General features: G+C 38.7%; 1 protein-coding gene across 4 annotated transcripts in view; it reads right to left on the bottom strand.

The window, feature by feature from the left end:
• Positions 1 to 17,062, bottom strand: part of STXBP4 (syntaxin binding protein 4) — a 196,155-nt gene that overhangs the window by 140,069 nt on the left and 39,024 nt on the right. For all 4 annotated transcript variants that reach the window (XR_008621663.2, XR_008621664.2, XM_003817418.6 and 1 more), the window contains exon 8: positions 16,863 to 16,954. Coding sequence is in view for 2 of the 4 variants with exons in the window: in XM_003817418.6 (XP_003817466.2) it covers positions 16,863 to 16,954 (92 nt within the window). In the remaining 2 variants the exon portion in view is untranslated. The remainder of the gene's footprint in view (positions 1 to 16,862; positions 16,955 to 17,062) is intronic.

Here is a 17,062-nt window from a genome sequence, read left to right as displayed (position 1 = left end):
GAAATATGATGAATTGCACGCTGGCTCTTTATTAAAGAACATGGGAAAGTACAATTCTATCACCGGCTGACAAGGAAGAGAACCTGATATAGCTGAAAAGCTCTGACTACTACTGCATTGTACATATCTCCTTATGTGGTGGCACTAGAATTTCTCTAGTGTATATGTCCAGAAGTAGAATTGTGAGGTTAAACGATGTGAGCAGGTTCAGTTTTGCCAAATTGTTCTCTAAAGTTACAATCCCGTGAGTATCACATGAGAGTTCCCAGCTATTTCTCTATATCTTTGTGAAGAATTACTCCATGTTTGTCCACTTAATGAATAGGCAATTGTACCTCACTGCTGCTTTATTTTCATTTTCGCAGAGGGCATCTTTTCATATATTTAACTGCCATCAGTTTTTTTACTTTTGTAAATAGTCCATTCATTTATACCAATCATCTTTCTTTGGGGTTATCTGTATTTTCCTTGGGTTGGAGCATTTCTCTAGTGTTTTCTTTTTTTCTTTTTTTTTTTTTTTGGAAAACGGCAACCAGCCCTTGCAGAATCTTGTGTTTCTCTAAATAAAGATACCAGTTCTAGAATTCCAACTGAAAATGGCTTGAGGCCATGTTAAAACTGAGCCCCAATATCTAAGTCTGAGTCATTCCTTGAGCCATATGATGTCAGTACTCACACAAGTGCTCACACACTTCTGTTGTGAGATTTCCATCCCTCCTCTCCTCTCACCCATTCTTCTTTTTTTTCTTCCTTCCTAGCTTGACTATAAATTTTAAAAACTTCTTTATTTTATTCATTGTTTCTACATACAGGTTTAGCATCTCTTATCCAAAAATCCGAAATCGAAAATGCTCCCAAATCCAAAACTTTTTGAGTGCCAAAACAACACCACAAATTGTCCACACGGGTGGCTGAGTCCACACCTTTGCTTTCTGATGGTGCAGTGTATATGAACTTTGTTTTATAGATAAAACTATTTTAAAACATTATATAAAATTACTTTCAGGCTATGTTTCTCAGGCGTAAATTTTCCTGTTTAGACTTAGGTCCCATTCCCATGATATCTCATTACATATACATGCAAATATCCCAAAATCTGAAAATATCAAAAGTTTCAAACACTTCTGGTTCCCACCATTTTGGATAAGGGAGACTCAACCCTATATTCATGGCAGGAGTGGCTTCTGGATTTCCTGGATTATACATTGTTGCCAGAATTAGAAGTTCTGTTCCTAACTGTTCAAGGATTACATAGATACTTTTGAAAGTCCATTAAGAACTACGGACCCGCTCCCAGAATATAGCCATATATGCAAATTTTAATCTAGAATTTCTGGGGTTCATAAACTCCAAGTTAAACATTTATGGCTGTAAGTTATGCCATTTAGTTGTTACTAGGCAAAAATCATTTTCCAGATATACATTTGAAATTTTCCACAATGAAGAGTCAAAAAATGTACACTCACCAACATATATACACACACATTGGTCACTTTCCTATTAAAAACGGCTCAATGGCTTTTTACTGAACTCAGAATAAAATCCAGAGACCTCACCTTGGCCTATAAAGAAATGATCTGATTATCTCCCTGACTTACGTCATTAGTACCACTCCTTCCCTTGATCACATGATGCCAGGAACACATTTCTTTTTTTCTTAAAATAGTCCAGGCTCCATCCTGTCTTAGTACTTTTGCATTAATTGTTCCCTTATATCTCAGAAGTTTTTCCCTAGCACCATAATTCTCACGCTTCATGTCTCAGTTTAAATTTCATCTTCTCAGACAGCTCTTCCGTGACTATCAATCTGAAATAATCTACCATGTCTTATTGTCTGACATGTACTCTTGTTATTCACTTGCTTTTTGAATTTTCCACCTCCCCCACCACAATGAATTATAAATACCAGGAAACAACTTTTTGTCTTGTATACCACCAATTTTACAGTGCCAAAACACTAAAATGCCTCAACCAGAGGAAGTAAACAATAAATATTTGTTGAGTAAAAATAAATAACTTTGTAATCTTTGGTAATCTAAGATGGCTGAATTGGATTCACTTACAACCTCTTCTGACAACCTCCTTCATTGCCATGAGAATGAAGGAAAGGAGTAGGGTAGAATAAAAAAAAAAATAACAGAAAGTATATATGCCTTGATACTGCATATTTTATGTTTTCATGATTAGAGAAATTCAAACAATCTAGAAAGAAGTGAATAACATCTAAAAGTTCACTAGCAAGCAACAACCACTATTAATATTTTGGTATATAAAGCTTTCAGAATTGTATTGATGAACAAAACTATTTTTAAAATGCACTCCTACAGAAGGGACAGAACTGAAAAAAAAAAAGGCATTCCATGTCAATGAACACAGCTCTTAAATATATCATGTGTTATTAAATCAAGCTCCTATTGATTGCCATGAATTTTTCACTAATATAAACAATGCCACTGTGAACGGTCTTCCACATACATCTTTGTGCCCCTGTCCAATTATGTACTTAGGAAAATTTCTTAAATGAGGAATTATTGCCTGAAAATCATAGGCAAAATTCAAATTTTGATACATATTGTGAAACTATTCTTGAGTCATTTTTGTTTGATAAATTTTTAAGAAATCCTCGTTTTTTTCTAAAAAATAACATAGTAATATTTTATAATTTATGTGAAAGTTAAAATGTAACTATTTCTGATAGTACAGAAAAGATCCTGGAGGAATCCTGCCAGTAAAGTTTTTAAAAACTACTAGATAATAATAAACAATAACATCCACAAACACCTTAAATGCTTGGGTCGGCTTAGGAGAGAGAGTGATACCAAAATTTATGAAAAAACAACAATACGCAGAGGTAAGTGAGCATAAAGACAATGGGTGCTAATTCCTTTTATAAAAAAATTATGATTATGATTATTTTTAGAGATAGGATCTCACTCTTGCTGGAGTACAGTGGCATGATCATGGCTCACTGCAGCCTGGAACTCCTGGGCTCAAGGGATCCTCCTCCCTCAGCCTCCCAAGAAGCTGGGACTACAGGTGTGCACCACCACAAATGGCTAATTTTTAAAAAGATTTTTGAGATATGGGATCTCATTTTGCTGCCCAGGCTGGTCTCAAACTCCTGGCTTCAAGTGATCCGCTTGCCTTGGCCTCCCAAAGTGCTGAATTTACAGGCATGAGCCACCATGCCCACCCCAAGAATCTGCTAATTCTTGATGGCTTAAAACCTGCAAGCAGGAGGAAAGCACCTAGGGCCTAATGCAGGGAGGAGGATTAAATCACCCAAACAATGCTGGAACCTCATAGTGAACACTTTCAGTAAAATGGTAAACTAAGAAGAAAGTCCTACAGACATTACAGAATATGTTTTCCTTAGGTCTGGGTGGAAGAAAAAATATTTTTCCTGAGAGTGTATAACTATAGCGGTAAGTACAATAGTTTTATAGCCTGAAAAATCACAACTTGGGAATTTAGTTCCAGTAGTTCCTGATGTCTAAGAAACATACATATGTAAATCTTTTCCAGAGGTTTCATATATTAGCTTCAAAATTCACAAAGATAAAATTCCATTTTTCATGAAAGTATAATTTTATTTTTAAATTTAATTTTTATTTTCTGAGATGGAGTTTCACTCTTGTTGCCCAAGCTGGAGTGCAATGGCATGATCTCAGCTCACTGCAACTCTGCCTCCTGGGTTCAAAAGATTCTCCTGCCTCAGCCTCCCAAGTAGCTGGGATTACAGGTGCGTGCCACCACGCCTGGCTAATTTTTGTATTTTTAGTAGAGACAGTGCTTCACCATGTTGGCCAGCCTAGTCTCGAACTCCTTTCCTCAAGTGATCCGCCTGCCTTGGCCTCCCAAAGTGCTGAGATTACAGGCATGAGCCATCACGCCCGGCCGAAAGTATAATTAAAAAAAATTCACAACATATGAGGGAATATGACATCATAAGCAAAAGTAAACATACAAACAAACAAACAAACAAACAGATTTGACAGCCAACGACTGCAGCTACTGTATAGTTAGACATAGAATATGTTTAACATATTTAAGTTAAAAAGGTGAATCAAGAATAAAAGTTAGGAAAAATATAACAATACTAGGTAGACAATAACAAATTAGAAACTCAATGAATATGTGAAATAGCAGATGGTTGAAGAGAGTGAAGCAGAGAAATAATGTGTAGAAGAAAGAGTTGAAAATGCAGCACAGATAGATAAGATGCAAAATATGAAGGAAAGGCCTGAAAGACATAGAAGATGAGCGAGTCTGTCTAATAAATATGTAATTGAACGGGTAACAGATAATAAAGAGAATTAAAGAGAGGCAATATTCAAAGTGATGCTAGCTGAGAATTTTGTAGAACCTAAAAAAGATATAAATCTTCAGATTTACGAAGCCTGAAAAATCCTAAATAGGCTAACATAAGAGAAATCAACACCTGGATACACCAAGGTGAAAATACAGAACACCAATAACAGGTAATATTTTCAAAAGCAGTCATAGTGAAAAGACAGATCATTACAAAATAAAGACAGAGCGACAGCTGAGTTCTCAAAACAGCAACAACAGAAACCAGAAAAAATGAGAATAAGAGCTTCAAAAATCTTAGAGACAATAACTGTGACCCCAGAATTATATGCCCAATAAAATTCTCTTTCAAAAATGAGGGCAAAATATTTTCAGAAAAATAAAAAAAATGAGAGTTTTCTATCAACCTATACCAAAAGAACATTTAAAGGGGTTTCTTAGAGAAGAGGGAAAATGACCACCCAAAACGTCAGAAATGCAAAACAGAACAATGAATAAAGAATATGGTAAACATGGGCAAATCTAAATTATCATTGGCTACAAGATTATAATAATAATTCATAATTTATAAAGCTAAACAAATATATTAATAATTCATAATTTGTAAGACTAAACAAAGATACGTCAAAACTAAAATATTGGACAATTACAGGTATACAAATTGAGAAGTGGGGGATCAGAATTAATGTATTGTAGAGCTTTGTATGTACAAAGGAATTCTGATTAACCTTAGACTTTTAAGTTAAATATGCATGTTAAAATCTTAAGGAAATCACTAAAAGAATAGCAAGAGAAGACATAATTTTCAAACAAGTTGGAGGTAAAAAGTAAAATGCAAAAGCAATTAATTAAATAATCAAACATAATCAAACCAAAAGAATACAATAAAAAGGTGGAATAAAAGAAGTGATAAAAAAAAGGAGAACAAAAATAAAAAATAAGATGGTAGAAATACTTCAAACTATATTATAATGTAGAATAAATGTAAAGTATATGAAGCAAGGAGAACTCTTACATAAGACTAGTAGGAATGACAATTGAGAAAATTACTTCAGAAAACAATTAACTAATCCAACAATTATTTTTTTCAGCATATACTATGAGCCAAGTATTTTTGTAGGAGCTGAAAACACAGAAGCAAAAATTTTAGCAACACCTTGTCAGGCCTCTGAGCCTAAGCTAAGCCATCATATCCCCAGTGACCTGCACGTATACATCCAGATGGCCTGAAGCAACTGAAGATCCACAGAAGTGAAAATAGCTTAACTGATGACGTTCCACCATTGTGATTTGTTTCTGCACCACCCTAACTGATCAATGTTCTTTATAATCTCCCCCACCCTTAAGAAGTTTCTTTGTAATTCTCCCCATCCTTGAGAATGTATTTTGTGAGATCCACCCCCTGCCCCTAAAACATTGCTCTTAACTCCACTGCCTATCCCAAAACCTGTAAGAACCAATGATAATCCCACCACCCTTTGCTGACTCCTTTTTTGGACTCAGCCTGTTTGCACCCAGGTGAAATAAACAGCCTTGTTGCTTACACAAAGCCTCTTTGGTGGTCTCTTCACATGGATGCATGAAACACACCTCACGTAAACTGAAAATAAACAAACTCGGACTACCCTCTTTGGGTCCCCTCCCTTTCTATGGGAGCTCTGTTTTCACTCTATTAAATCTTGCAACTGTACTCTTCTGGTCTGTGTTTGTTATGGCTGGAGCTGAGTTTTCGCTCGCTGTCCACCACTGCTGTTTGCCGCCATCGCAGACCCGCTTCTGACTTCCATCCCTCTCAATCCGGCAGAGTGTCCGCTGTGCTCCTGATCCAGCGAGGTGCCCATTGCCGCTCCTGATTGGGCTAAAGGCTTGCCATTGTTCCTGCATGGCTAAGTGCCCAGGTGCGTCCTAATCGGGCTCAATACTAGTCACTGGGTTCTGCGGGTTCTCTTCCGTGACCCACGGCTTCTAATAGAGCTCTAACACTCACCACATGGCTCAAGATTCCATTCCTTGGAATCCATGAGGCCAAGAACCCAAGGTCAGAGAACACGAGGCTTGCCACTATCTTGGAAGCGGCCCACCACCATCCTGGGAGCCCTGGGAGCAAGGACCCCCAGTAACATTTTGGCGACCACGAAGGGACCTCCAAAGCGGTGAGTAATATTGGACCACTTTTGCTTGCTATTCTGTCCTATCTTTCCTTAGAATTGGAGGAAAATACTGGGCACCTGTCGGCCAGTTAAAAATGATTAGCATGGCTGCCAGACTTAAGACTCAGGTGTGAGGCTGTCTGGGAAAGGGCTTTCTAACAACTCCCAACCCTTCTGGGTTGGGAGCATTTGTCTGCCTAGAATCAGCTTCCGCTTTCAATTTTCTTGGGGAAGCCAAGGGCCGACTAGAATAAGAAAGTTGTCGTCCCGAACTCCCGGCTTTAGCCAGTTGAGATCATGGCACAGCCAGAAGTCTCTATTCAACAGTCGCCCATGCGTGCACCCCTACCTTTCCTTCTAACCCATACCTCCTGGGTCCTGACCACGACTTTCTTGAAAGTGTAGCCCCCAAATTCTCCTTACCTCTGAATCTACTTCCTCTGATCCCTGCCTCCTAGGTACTAATGATTCAGACTTTCATTTCCTCTAGCAAGTTGTATCTCCAAAGGGATCTAAGGAAGCTCTATGCTGCTGCGTCCTTAGGCATCTAGGCTATAAACCCAGGGAGTCTTGTCCCTGGTGTCTTGTCCCTCCCAATTTAGGCATACAGCTCTCGACATGGGCAGTTATGTAGGATCCGTTCCCCATCACCCTTGCCAGGGCCCCAAGTTTGTAAATGGGTAAGAGAAAAGAGACAGAGAGACAGACAGAGAGACAGAGAGGAGAGAGACAGAGGCAGAGAGGAGAGAGAGAGACAGAGGCAGAGAGGAGAGAGACAGGCAGAGAGGTGAAAGAGACAGAGGAGAAAAAGAGAGTCGAAGAGAGAAAGAGAAAGATAGAAATAGTAAAAAACCAGTGTGCCCTATTCCTTTAAAAGCCAGGGTAAATTTAAAATCTATAATTGATAATTGAAGGTCTTCTCCGTGACCCTATAACACTCCAATACTACCTTGTTGTCAGTGCAAACAAGGGTGTAGCCTAAAAATACTGAGACCACTGACAACCCTTAGCCTTCCTATCAAAAATCCTTAACCCAGTAACCCGCGGACGGCCCAGAGGCATTCAGCCTGTAGTGGCAACTGCTTTGCTAACAGAAGTAGGAAAGTAACTTTTAGAGGAAACCTCATTGTGAGCACACCTCACCAGTTCAGAATTATTCTAAGTCAAAAATGCAAAAAGGTAGCTTACTAACTCAAAAGTCTTAAAGTATGGGGCTATTCTGTTAGAAAAAGGTAATTTAACACCACTGATAGTTCCCTTAACCCAGCAGATTTCCTTACAGGGGATTTAAATCTTAATTACCATACAAAGGACCAACCAGACCTAGGAGGAACTCCCTTCAGGACAATAGAAGGTTCCTTCCAGGTGATTGAGGAAAAAACCACAATGGGTATTCAGTAATTGATAGGGAGGATCTTGTGGAAGCAGAGTGAGAAAAATTGCCTAATAATTGGTCTCCTCAAACGTGAGAGCTGTTTGCACTCAGCCAAGCCTTAAAGTACTTACAGAATCAAAAAGACTATCACAATCCTGACTTCAAAGGTTACCTACACCCTCTCTGAAATGAATTTGCCTAAGAACTATTTATGGGAATGCATCTTGATGGGGCAGCTGGGTTATTATGAAATACTCAGGAACCTAGCCCAGCTCTAGGACTCACCCCTGAGCACAAAGGCAACGTTGGGCACACTGGTAAAGGACTAGAATCCAGCACCCTGGACCCCTTTCTTTGTGGTCAAGAAAGGTGAGAAAACAGGTGCAGGACTGCTACATCGGTGAGCATAACTAAACCGATAAACAGAGGTCCATGGGTGGTGACGCACCCTGGAAAGGAATAAGCATTAGGACCATAAAGGACGCTCTAGGACTAATGCTCATTGGAAAATGAGTAGGGGTGCTGGCATCCCTATGTTCTTTTTCCAGAAGAGAAACGTTCTCTCCAAGGCAAAAATGCCCTTAAGATGTATTCTGGAGAACTGGGACCAATTTGACCCTCAGACGCTATGACTTATATTCTTCTGCAGTACTGCCTGGCCATGATATCCTCTTCAAGGGGGAGAAACCTGGCCTCCTGAGGGAAGTATAAATTATAACACCATCTTACAGCTAGACCTCTTTTGTAGAAAAGAAGGCAAATTGAGTGAAGTGCCATATGTACAAACTTTCTTTTCATTAAGAGACAACTCGCAATTATGTAAAAAGTGTGATTTATGCCCTACAGGAAGCCCTCAGAGTCTACCTCCCTACCCCAGCGTCCCCCCGACTCCTTCCCCAACTAATAAGGACTCCCTTTCCACCCAAATGGTACAAAAGGAGATAGAGAAAGGGGTAAACAACGAACCAAAGAGTGCCAATATTCCCCGATTATGCCCACTCCAAGCAGTGGGAGGAAGAGAATTTGGTCCAGCCAGAGTGCATGTACCTTTTTCTCTCTCAGACTTAATAGACCTAGGTAAATTCTCATATAACCCTGATGGCTATACTGATGCTTTACAAGGGTTAGGACAATCCTTTGATCTGATATGGAGAGATATAATGTTACTGCTAAATCAGACACTAACCCCAAATGAGAGAAGTGCTGCCATAAGTGCAGCCCGAGAGTTTGGCAATCTCTGGTATTTCGGTTAGGTCAATGATAGGATGACAACAGAGGAAGGAGAACAATTCCCCACAGGCCAGCAGGCAGTTCCCAGTGTAGACCCTCATTGGGACACAGAATCAGAACATGGAGATTGGTGCCACAGACATTTGCTAACTTGCGTGCTAGAAGGACTAAGGAAAACTAGGAAGAAGCCTATGAATTATTCACTGATGTCCACTATAACACAGGGAAAGGAAGAAAATCCTACCGCCTTTCTGGAGAGACTAAGGGAGGCATTGAGAAAGCATACCTCTCTGTCACCTGACTCTATTGAAGGCCAACTAATCCTAAAGGATAAGTTTATCACTCAGTCAGCTGCAGACATTAGAAAAAACTTCAAAGTCTGCCTTACACCCAGAGCAAAACTTAGAAACCCTATTGAACTTGGCAACTTTGGTTTTTTTATAATAGAAATCAGGAGGCGCAGGCAGAACGGGACAAACGGGACAAAAAAAAAAAGGCCACCACTTTAGTCATGGCCCTCAGGCAAGCGGACTTTGGAGACTCTGGAAAAGGGAAAAGCTGGGCAAATTGAATGCCTAATAGGGCTTGCTTCCAGTGTGGCCTACGAGGACACTTTAAAAAAGATTGTCCAAGTAGAAATAAGCTGCCCCCTTGTCCATACCCCTTATGTCAAGGGAATCACTGGAAGGCCAATTGCCCCAGGGGACGAAGGTCCTCTGAGTCAGAAGCCACTAACCAGATGGATCCAGCAGTAGGACTGAAGGTGCCCAGGGAAGTGCCAGCCCATGCCATCACCTTCACAGAGCCCCGGGTATGCTTGACCATGAAGGGCCAGGAGGTTAACTGTTTCCTGGACACTGGTGTGGCCTTCTCAGTCTTACTCTCCTGTCCCGGACAACTGTCCTCCAGATCTGTCACTATCCGAGGGGTCCTAGGACAGCCAGTCACTGGATACTTCTCCCAGCCACTAAGTTGTAACTAGGGAATTTTACTCTTTTCACATGCTTTTCTAATTATGCCTGAAAGCCCCACTCCCTTGTTAGGGAGAGACATTCTAGCAAAAGCAGGGGCCATTACACACCTGAACATAGGAGAAGGAACACCCGTTTGTTGTCCCCTGCTTGAGGAAGCAATTAATCCTGAAGTCTGGGCAACAGGAGGACAATATGGACAAGGAAAGAATGCCCGTCCTGTTCAAATTAAACTAAAGGATTCTGCCTCCCTTCCCCCAAAGGCAGTACCCACTTAGAACCAAGGCCCAACAAGGACTCAAAAAAATTGTTAAGGACCTAAAAGCCCAAGGTCTAGTAAAACCATGCAACAGCCCTGCAATACTCCAATTTTAGGAGCACAGAAACCCAATGGACAGTGGAGGTTAGTGCAAGATCTCAGGATTATCAATGAAGCCATTGTCCCTCTATACCCAGCTGTACCTAACCCTTATACTCTGCTTTCCCAAATACCAGAGGAAGCAGAGTGGTTTACAGTCCTGGACCTTAAGGATGCCTTTTTCTGCATCCCTGTACATCCTGACTCTCAATTCTTGTTTGCCTTTGAAGATCCTTTGAACCCAATGTCTCAACTCACCTGGACTGTTTTACCCCAAGGGTTCAGGGATAGCCCCCATCTATTTGGCCAGGCATTAGCCCAAGACTTGAGCCAGTTATCATACCTGGACACTCTTGTCCTTCAGTACGTGGATGATTTACTTTTAGCTGCCTGTTCAGAAACCTTGTGCCATCAAGCCACCCAAGCACTCTTAAATTTCCTCGCCACCTGTGGCTACAAGGTTTCCAAACAGAAGGCTCAGCTCTGCTCACAGCAGGTTAAATACTTAGGGCTAAAATTATCCAAAGGCACCAAGGCCCTCGGTGAGGAATGTATCCAGCCTATACTGGCTTATCCTCATCTCAAAACCCTAAAGCAACTAAGAGAGTTCCTTGGCATAACAGGCTTCTGCCGAATATGGATTCCCAGGTACGGCAAAATAGCCAGGCCATTATATACAGTAATTAAGGAAACTCAGAAAGCCAATACCCATTTAGTAAGATGGATACCTGAAGCAAAAGTGGCTTTCCAGGCCCTAAAGAAGGCCTTAACCCAAGTCCCAGTGTTAAGCTTGCCAACGGGGCAAGACTTTTCTTTATACATCACAGAAAAAACAGAAATAGCTCTGGGAGTCCTTACACAGGTCCAAGGGACAAGCTTGCAACCCATGGCATACCTGAGTAAGGAAACTGATGTAGTGGCAAAGGGTTGGCCTCATTGTTTATGGGTAGTGGTGGCAGTAGCAGTCTTAGTATCTGAAGCAGTTAAAATAATACAGGGAGAGATCTTACTGTGTGGACATCTCATGAGGTGAACAGCATACTCACTGCTAAAGGAGACTTGTGGCTGTCAGACAACCGTTTACTTAAATATCAGGCTCTATTACTTGAAAGGCCAGTGCTGCAACTGTGCACTTGTGCAACTCTTAACCCAGTCACATTTCTTCCAGACAATGAAGATAGAACATAACTGTCAACAAATAATTTCTCAAACCTACACCACTCGAGGGGACCTTCTAGAGGTTCCCTTGACTGATCCTGACCTCAACTTGTATACTGATAGAAGTTCCTTTGTAGAAAAAGGACCTCAAAAAGCGGGGTATGCAGTGGTCAGTGATAATGGAATATTTGAAAGTAATCCCCTCACTCCAGGAACTAGTGCTTAGCTGGCAGAACTAATAGCCCTCACTGGGGCACTAGAATTAGGAGAAGGAAAAGGGTAAATATATATACAGACTCTGAGTATGCTCACCTAGTCCTCCATGCCCATGAGGCAATATGGAGAGAAAGGGAATTCCTAACTTCCGAGGGAACACCTATCACACATCAGGAAGCCATTAGGAGATTATTACTGGCAGTACAGAAACCTAAAGAGGTGGCAGTCTTACACTGCTGGGGTCATCAGAAAGGAAAGAAAAGGGAAATAGAAGGGAACTTCCAAGCAGATATTGAAGCAAAAAGAGCTGCAAGGCAGGACCCTCCATTAGAAATGCTTATAGAAGGAACCCTACTATGGGGTAATGCCCTCCAGGAAACAAAGCCCCAGTACTCAGAAGAAGAAATAGAATGGGGAACCTCATGAGGACACAGTTTCCTCCCCTCAGGATGGCTAGCCACCGAAGAAGGAAAAATACTTTTGCCTGCAGCTAACCAATGGAAAGCTAACCAATGGTGCACTGTGAAGTGTGCCAAAGAAATAATCCCCTGCACTGCAGGCTATACATTTCAATCCCTGTATCTTTAACCTCCTTGTTAAGCTTGTCTCTTCCAGAATCGAAGCTGTAAAACCATAAATAGTTCTTCAAATGGAGCACCTGATGCAGTCCATGACTAAGATCTACCATGGACCCCTGGACCAGCCTGCTAGCCCATGCTCTGATGTTAATGACATCGAAGGCACCCCTCCTGAGGAAATCTCAACTGCACAAACCCTACTACACTCCAGTTCAGCAGGAAGCAGTTAGAGCGGTCGTCGGCCAACCTCCCCAATGGCACTTGGGTTTTCCTGTTGAGAGGGGGGACTGAGAGACAGGACTATCTGGATTTCCTAGGCCAACTAAGAATCCCTAAGCCTAGCTGGGAAGGTGACCACATTCACTTTTAAACACAGGGCTTGCAACTTAGCTCACACCCGACGAATCAGGTAGTAAAGAGGGCTCACTAAAATGCTAATTAGGCAAAAACAGGAGGTAAAGAAATAGCCAATAATTTATTGCCTGAGAGTACAGCGGGAAGGACAATGATCGGGATATAAACTCATGCATTCGAGCCACCAATGGCTACCCTCTTTGGGTCCCCTCCCTTTGTTATGGGAGCTCTATTAAATCTTGCAACTGCCAAAAAAAAGAAAAAGAAAAGAAACTCTTTGATCCCACAATACTTAAATTAACTGAAAATTTTTGAAAAATACAGAAATGATGAACTCAAAATTTCCCCTCTTTTGGGGAGAGGTACATATGATCAAGAAGAAATACATTAGCAATGTCAAAGGTTCTGATTCTTAAGTTGGGTGATGGGTAAATATGTGTTATATTATTCTTTAAACTGTATGTGTATAATACATACATTCTTGTACATGATTAATATTTTAATATAAAGAAATTTTTAAAAATTTAAAAAAATAATGCAAATAAAGTGTCTATCACAGAAGGTGCTCAATATGGTAATTCTTACATTAAGTAATAAAATTACACAATGCAATTAACTCAGTGTACGTTGATCTAGAGCTAAGCTTAGTAATAAATGACAGTTTTGTTGAAAGTAAAATTCACACTAGAAGAATACCACATGTCATGTTAGGTAAGCTCTTAAATTTAAGTTGGAAGTAACATGTTTTATCAAAAAGTAGGTCTCATATGTAAGCAGAATATGTATGGGGAAAAAAGTAAAATAAAAAGTTGGTTCCAATAATTTATTAAATGACTAAGGTCATCTTTTAACCTGAAGCAAAAATAAAAGTTTGTTAATTAGACAAATAAATGTGCTGAAGTTTTTCTGATGTCTGAATGATGAATTTTAAAAATTACTTTGTTACAATATTAGTCACACACCTTTCAGCCTAATACAAAGAATATTTCATTAACTATAATGAGACATTGGGTATGCCATTGCTCTCTACAGTTTTCTTGAAACGTTACAGAAATGGCAAGAGGTAAAAGTAAATATCAGCGAAATGGCATCCATATCCCAAAGCATCTTCCATAGGTATAAATATACAGATAATGCAGAGGTACGATATTTGGATTTCAAGCCAAGCAATAAATTGTATCCCTATTTGCTAAGTTTATAATGCATATTTATAAGTTTAATATTAGGATCAAATGAGACATATACTATTCATTCTTTGAAGAAATATATCACTACAAATAACTATGCTGAAATAACATTAAAATATCTGTATATTAAATCATTCTCAGAGTATTCACAGAAAGAGGCAAATGTAAATCCATTTTACAGACAAGGAATTAAGAAATAACTAGTTCAGTGTTATAAATTTCTCTACTTAAACCAATAAAATATAAAAGAATTCATGACAATGCCACATGTATATATACATATGTCTGAACATATATATGTTTGTATGTGTGTATATATATATATGACATTGTCTTGACAGGTAATTTCCTTAATCAAATTCTAACCTCTCTGCTTTCCTTAAAAATTGTACTGGGTAGGCTAATTACTTAATAAATTCATAATTAGTAAACATCCTTTCCTTGTGAAATTTTATTAAAACACCAATTTTCGAGCTGCCACATGTAATGTTTATAGAAGATTAAAAAATATACTATTTTATTTTATTGTAAATACCTGATCACATTGGCCTTATTTATTACTGAATAGGAATGTGTTAAAACGTAATGGACAATAAAGTTGAATCTGTCTACAAAGTAGCAACCAAAAGAGAAGGACCTATTTCAAGCTGAGATGATACTGATATTATGACATTAATATCAGTATGTGCAAAACAAGTAATAGCTTTTACTTGTTTTGTATTGCATCAGTAATGCAAAACAAGAAGAGTAGCTCAAGAAATAATTTGGGTGGATAGATGCTAATGTAGATTTCACGAAAAAAGTTATTAAGAGAAATATAGTTTCAAACTGAAAAAAAGAATGCTCTACTAAATAAAATTAACAAGTCTATCTTGATTAAGAGCAGAGGCTGAATTTATATAAAATGTGGGTTTCTTTGATGTAAAACTGGCATTTTACTTTTCCACAAAAATAATTTGTTAAGGCTTAAAGGGGAACCAAAACTGGAATTCGGATTTAATGGCCAAGCAACTCATATTTCTCAGAATCAATACAAATTTCGATTTTCATACCTCAAAGAATATTAATCAGATTAAAAATAATATCATGTGCTAGAAAAATTTAAACTAAGTAAAATAACAAAGTCTGTCAGGTAAAATAGTTAGCTGGATAAATTTCTCCTTATCCAGAAGAATGGTATTAAATCTTGGATGTTCAGAAATGTATACTAAATCAATATCATTGAATAATTATTCATTTTTAGATATGTAATTGTCATGCTTTTAAACTTCAAACACTCTATTTTTGAAAATATTACTATTAACTGATTGCAGACCAAGCGTTAGCCAGAACTTACATTTTAGCCACAAACATAAACACACGTTACAAAAGATACTCAGGATTTTGAAAGTATAAAGGAGACATCTCAAGTATCTAATTAATTGGAAAATTTTATGGAGCACAAAGCAGCTATTTAAACACTAATAGGTACTACAGGGTCTGCGGTGAAGACACTTATAATTTCATTGATAAAACAAGATATAGAAAAGATTATAGGGCACCAAAAAGTGAAGGTAAGTGCTACTAATGTGCAAAAGAAGGCAATGTTGGTCCGAACTATAATAGTTAGCAAAGTCTGAATGAAGGAGATGGAACTGAATGACAAAATCCAGGACATGCTGCCTCAAAGTATGGCACTTTGGTGTGCAAGAAAACAGCAGAAGCCGGAAGGTCTTTCTTACCTTCTATCACCTTTTCTCCCCTGAGGTGGGCCATAAAACCCAGCTGATCCTCCCCTAAAAGTAGATTAAAAGACCCTCATTCCAGAGAGGTCCTCCCTATACCTAGAGGAAAGGAAATATCTTCAACTCTGAAGACACAGAGATGTTAAGAATCTGAACAAACAGGCCTTGCTATGCTCCCCCCAGTTTATTACCATCAGATTACACCCTTTTGTGCTCCAATTACACTTCTGTATGACTGTTCATAAAAATACAGTTTTCCCTGTTTCTTTGGGTTTTCATTTCTGAAGGTTCTCATGTCAGGTAAAACATACATTAAATAAATCTGCATGCTATTTTCTTGTTAATCTGTCTTTTGTTATAGGTGTCTTAGCCATGAATCTACCGATGGGTGAGAAATCTTTTCTCCCCTATGTGAGTTAGAATTTAGATAAGATTCAAATTGGCAATGAGAAAGGACTATCATAGGACCAAGCAAAGGTGTGGATATGGGAATAAACAGACTGTGTGCTTTATTTTAGCTATGCATTTTTATACTCTTCCTAAAATGTAAGAATGCTTTATCCTCAAAAACTGACTGGAAGGTAGAGTTTGTGGTCTTTCAGCAGTATATCCATTTTACATCAAAAAAAAAAAGTGGCTTATTTTTCCCTTCAGATCCCTGGTAACCTGATAAGAAATGCTTTCGAGTGCTTTTCTGCCTTTAATTTTTCTTTTTTAATCATCTTAAGTTTCTTTTACATGAGAGTCTCAATGTTCCACTTTCCCCAGGACTACTTTTCAGTGCTTTAGTATACTGCCACCATCTTTCTATATTTAGTGGACATCTGACTATTTTGTTCTTTAAAATTTTGTTTCCCTTTACATAAAAAAAAATTGAATAATGGACTATTACTTGATTGCATTTATTGCCATTATGAAGCCTCATCTACTTTGCCATAATGTGTTACATCTTTCCATTTATTCTAGACTGTAAAAATCACATTTGTCTTATTCTCCGAGGAGAAAACTATTTGATCCAAATGCCAATTTAGTTATGAAAGATTTTATTTCTATTTTGTACTAGTGAACCACCATGAACTACCAAATTCAAATGTGAATTAAATAATTTAAATCCAAACTGCCATTCATTTAATTGTAAATAAGTAACTTCAAGAAACTAATGACTCCAGTACTTTATCCTCTCAAAGAAGGAGAATACTTCTTTCCTGTTTTTGTCTTATGGAAGAAAAATGAAAATTTAAAGGATTTACCATTTCCAGTTTCTCTGCCTTAAAGCGAACAGAGGGATTTAGGGAGATCTTTTCTTGTAGCCCATAATTTTCAGTCCAGGCAGAAGCAACATCTAAGAGACAACAGGGTGCACATTAATTGGGAACTTAATTGGAATCGAAATTTTCATTTGACAGGATATGTTCTGAGTTCCTGCTGTTCAAAAATAATTCTAGCTAAT

This window comes from Pan paniscus, chromosome 19, assembly GCF_029289425.2.
Source record: "Pan paniscus chromosome 19, NHGRI_mPanPan1-v2.0_pri, whole genome shotgun sequence".
Classification (NCBI taxonomy): Eukaryota; Metazoa; Chordata; class Mammalia; order Primates; family Hominidae; genus Pan; species Pan paniscus.
This window is presented reverse-complemented; position numbering and strand designations above follow the sequence as displayed.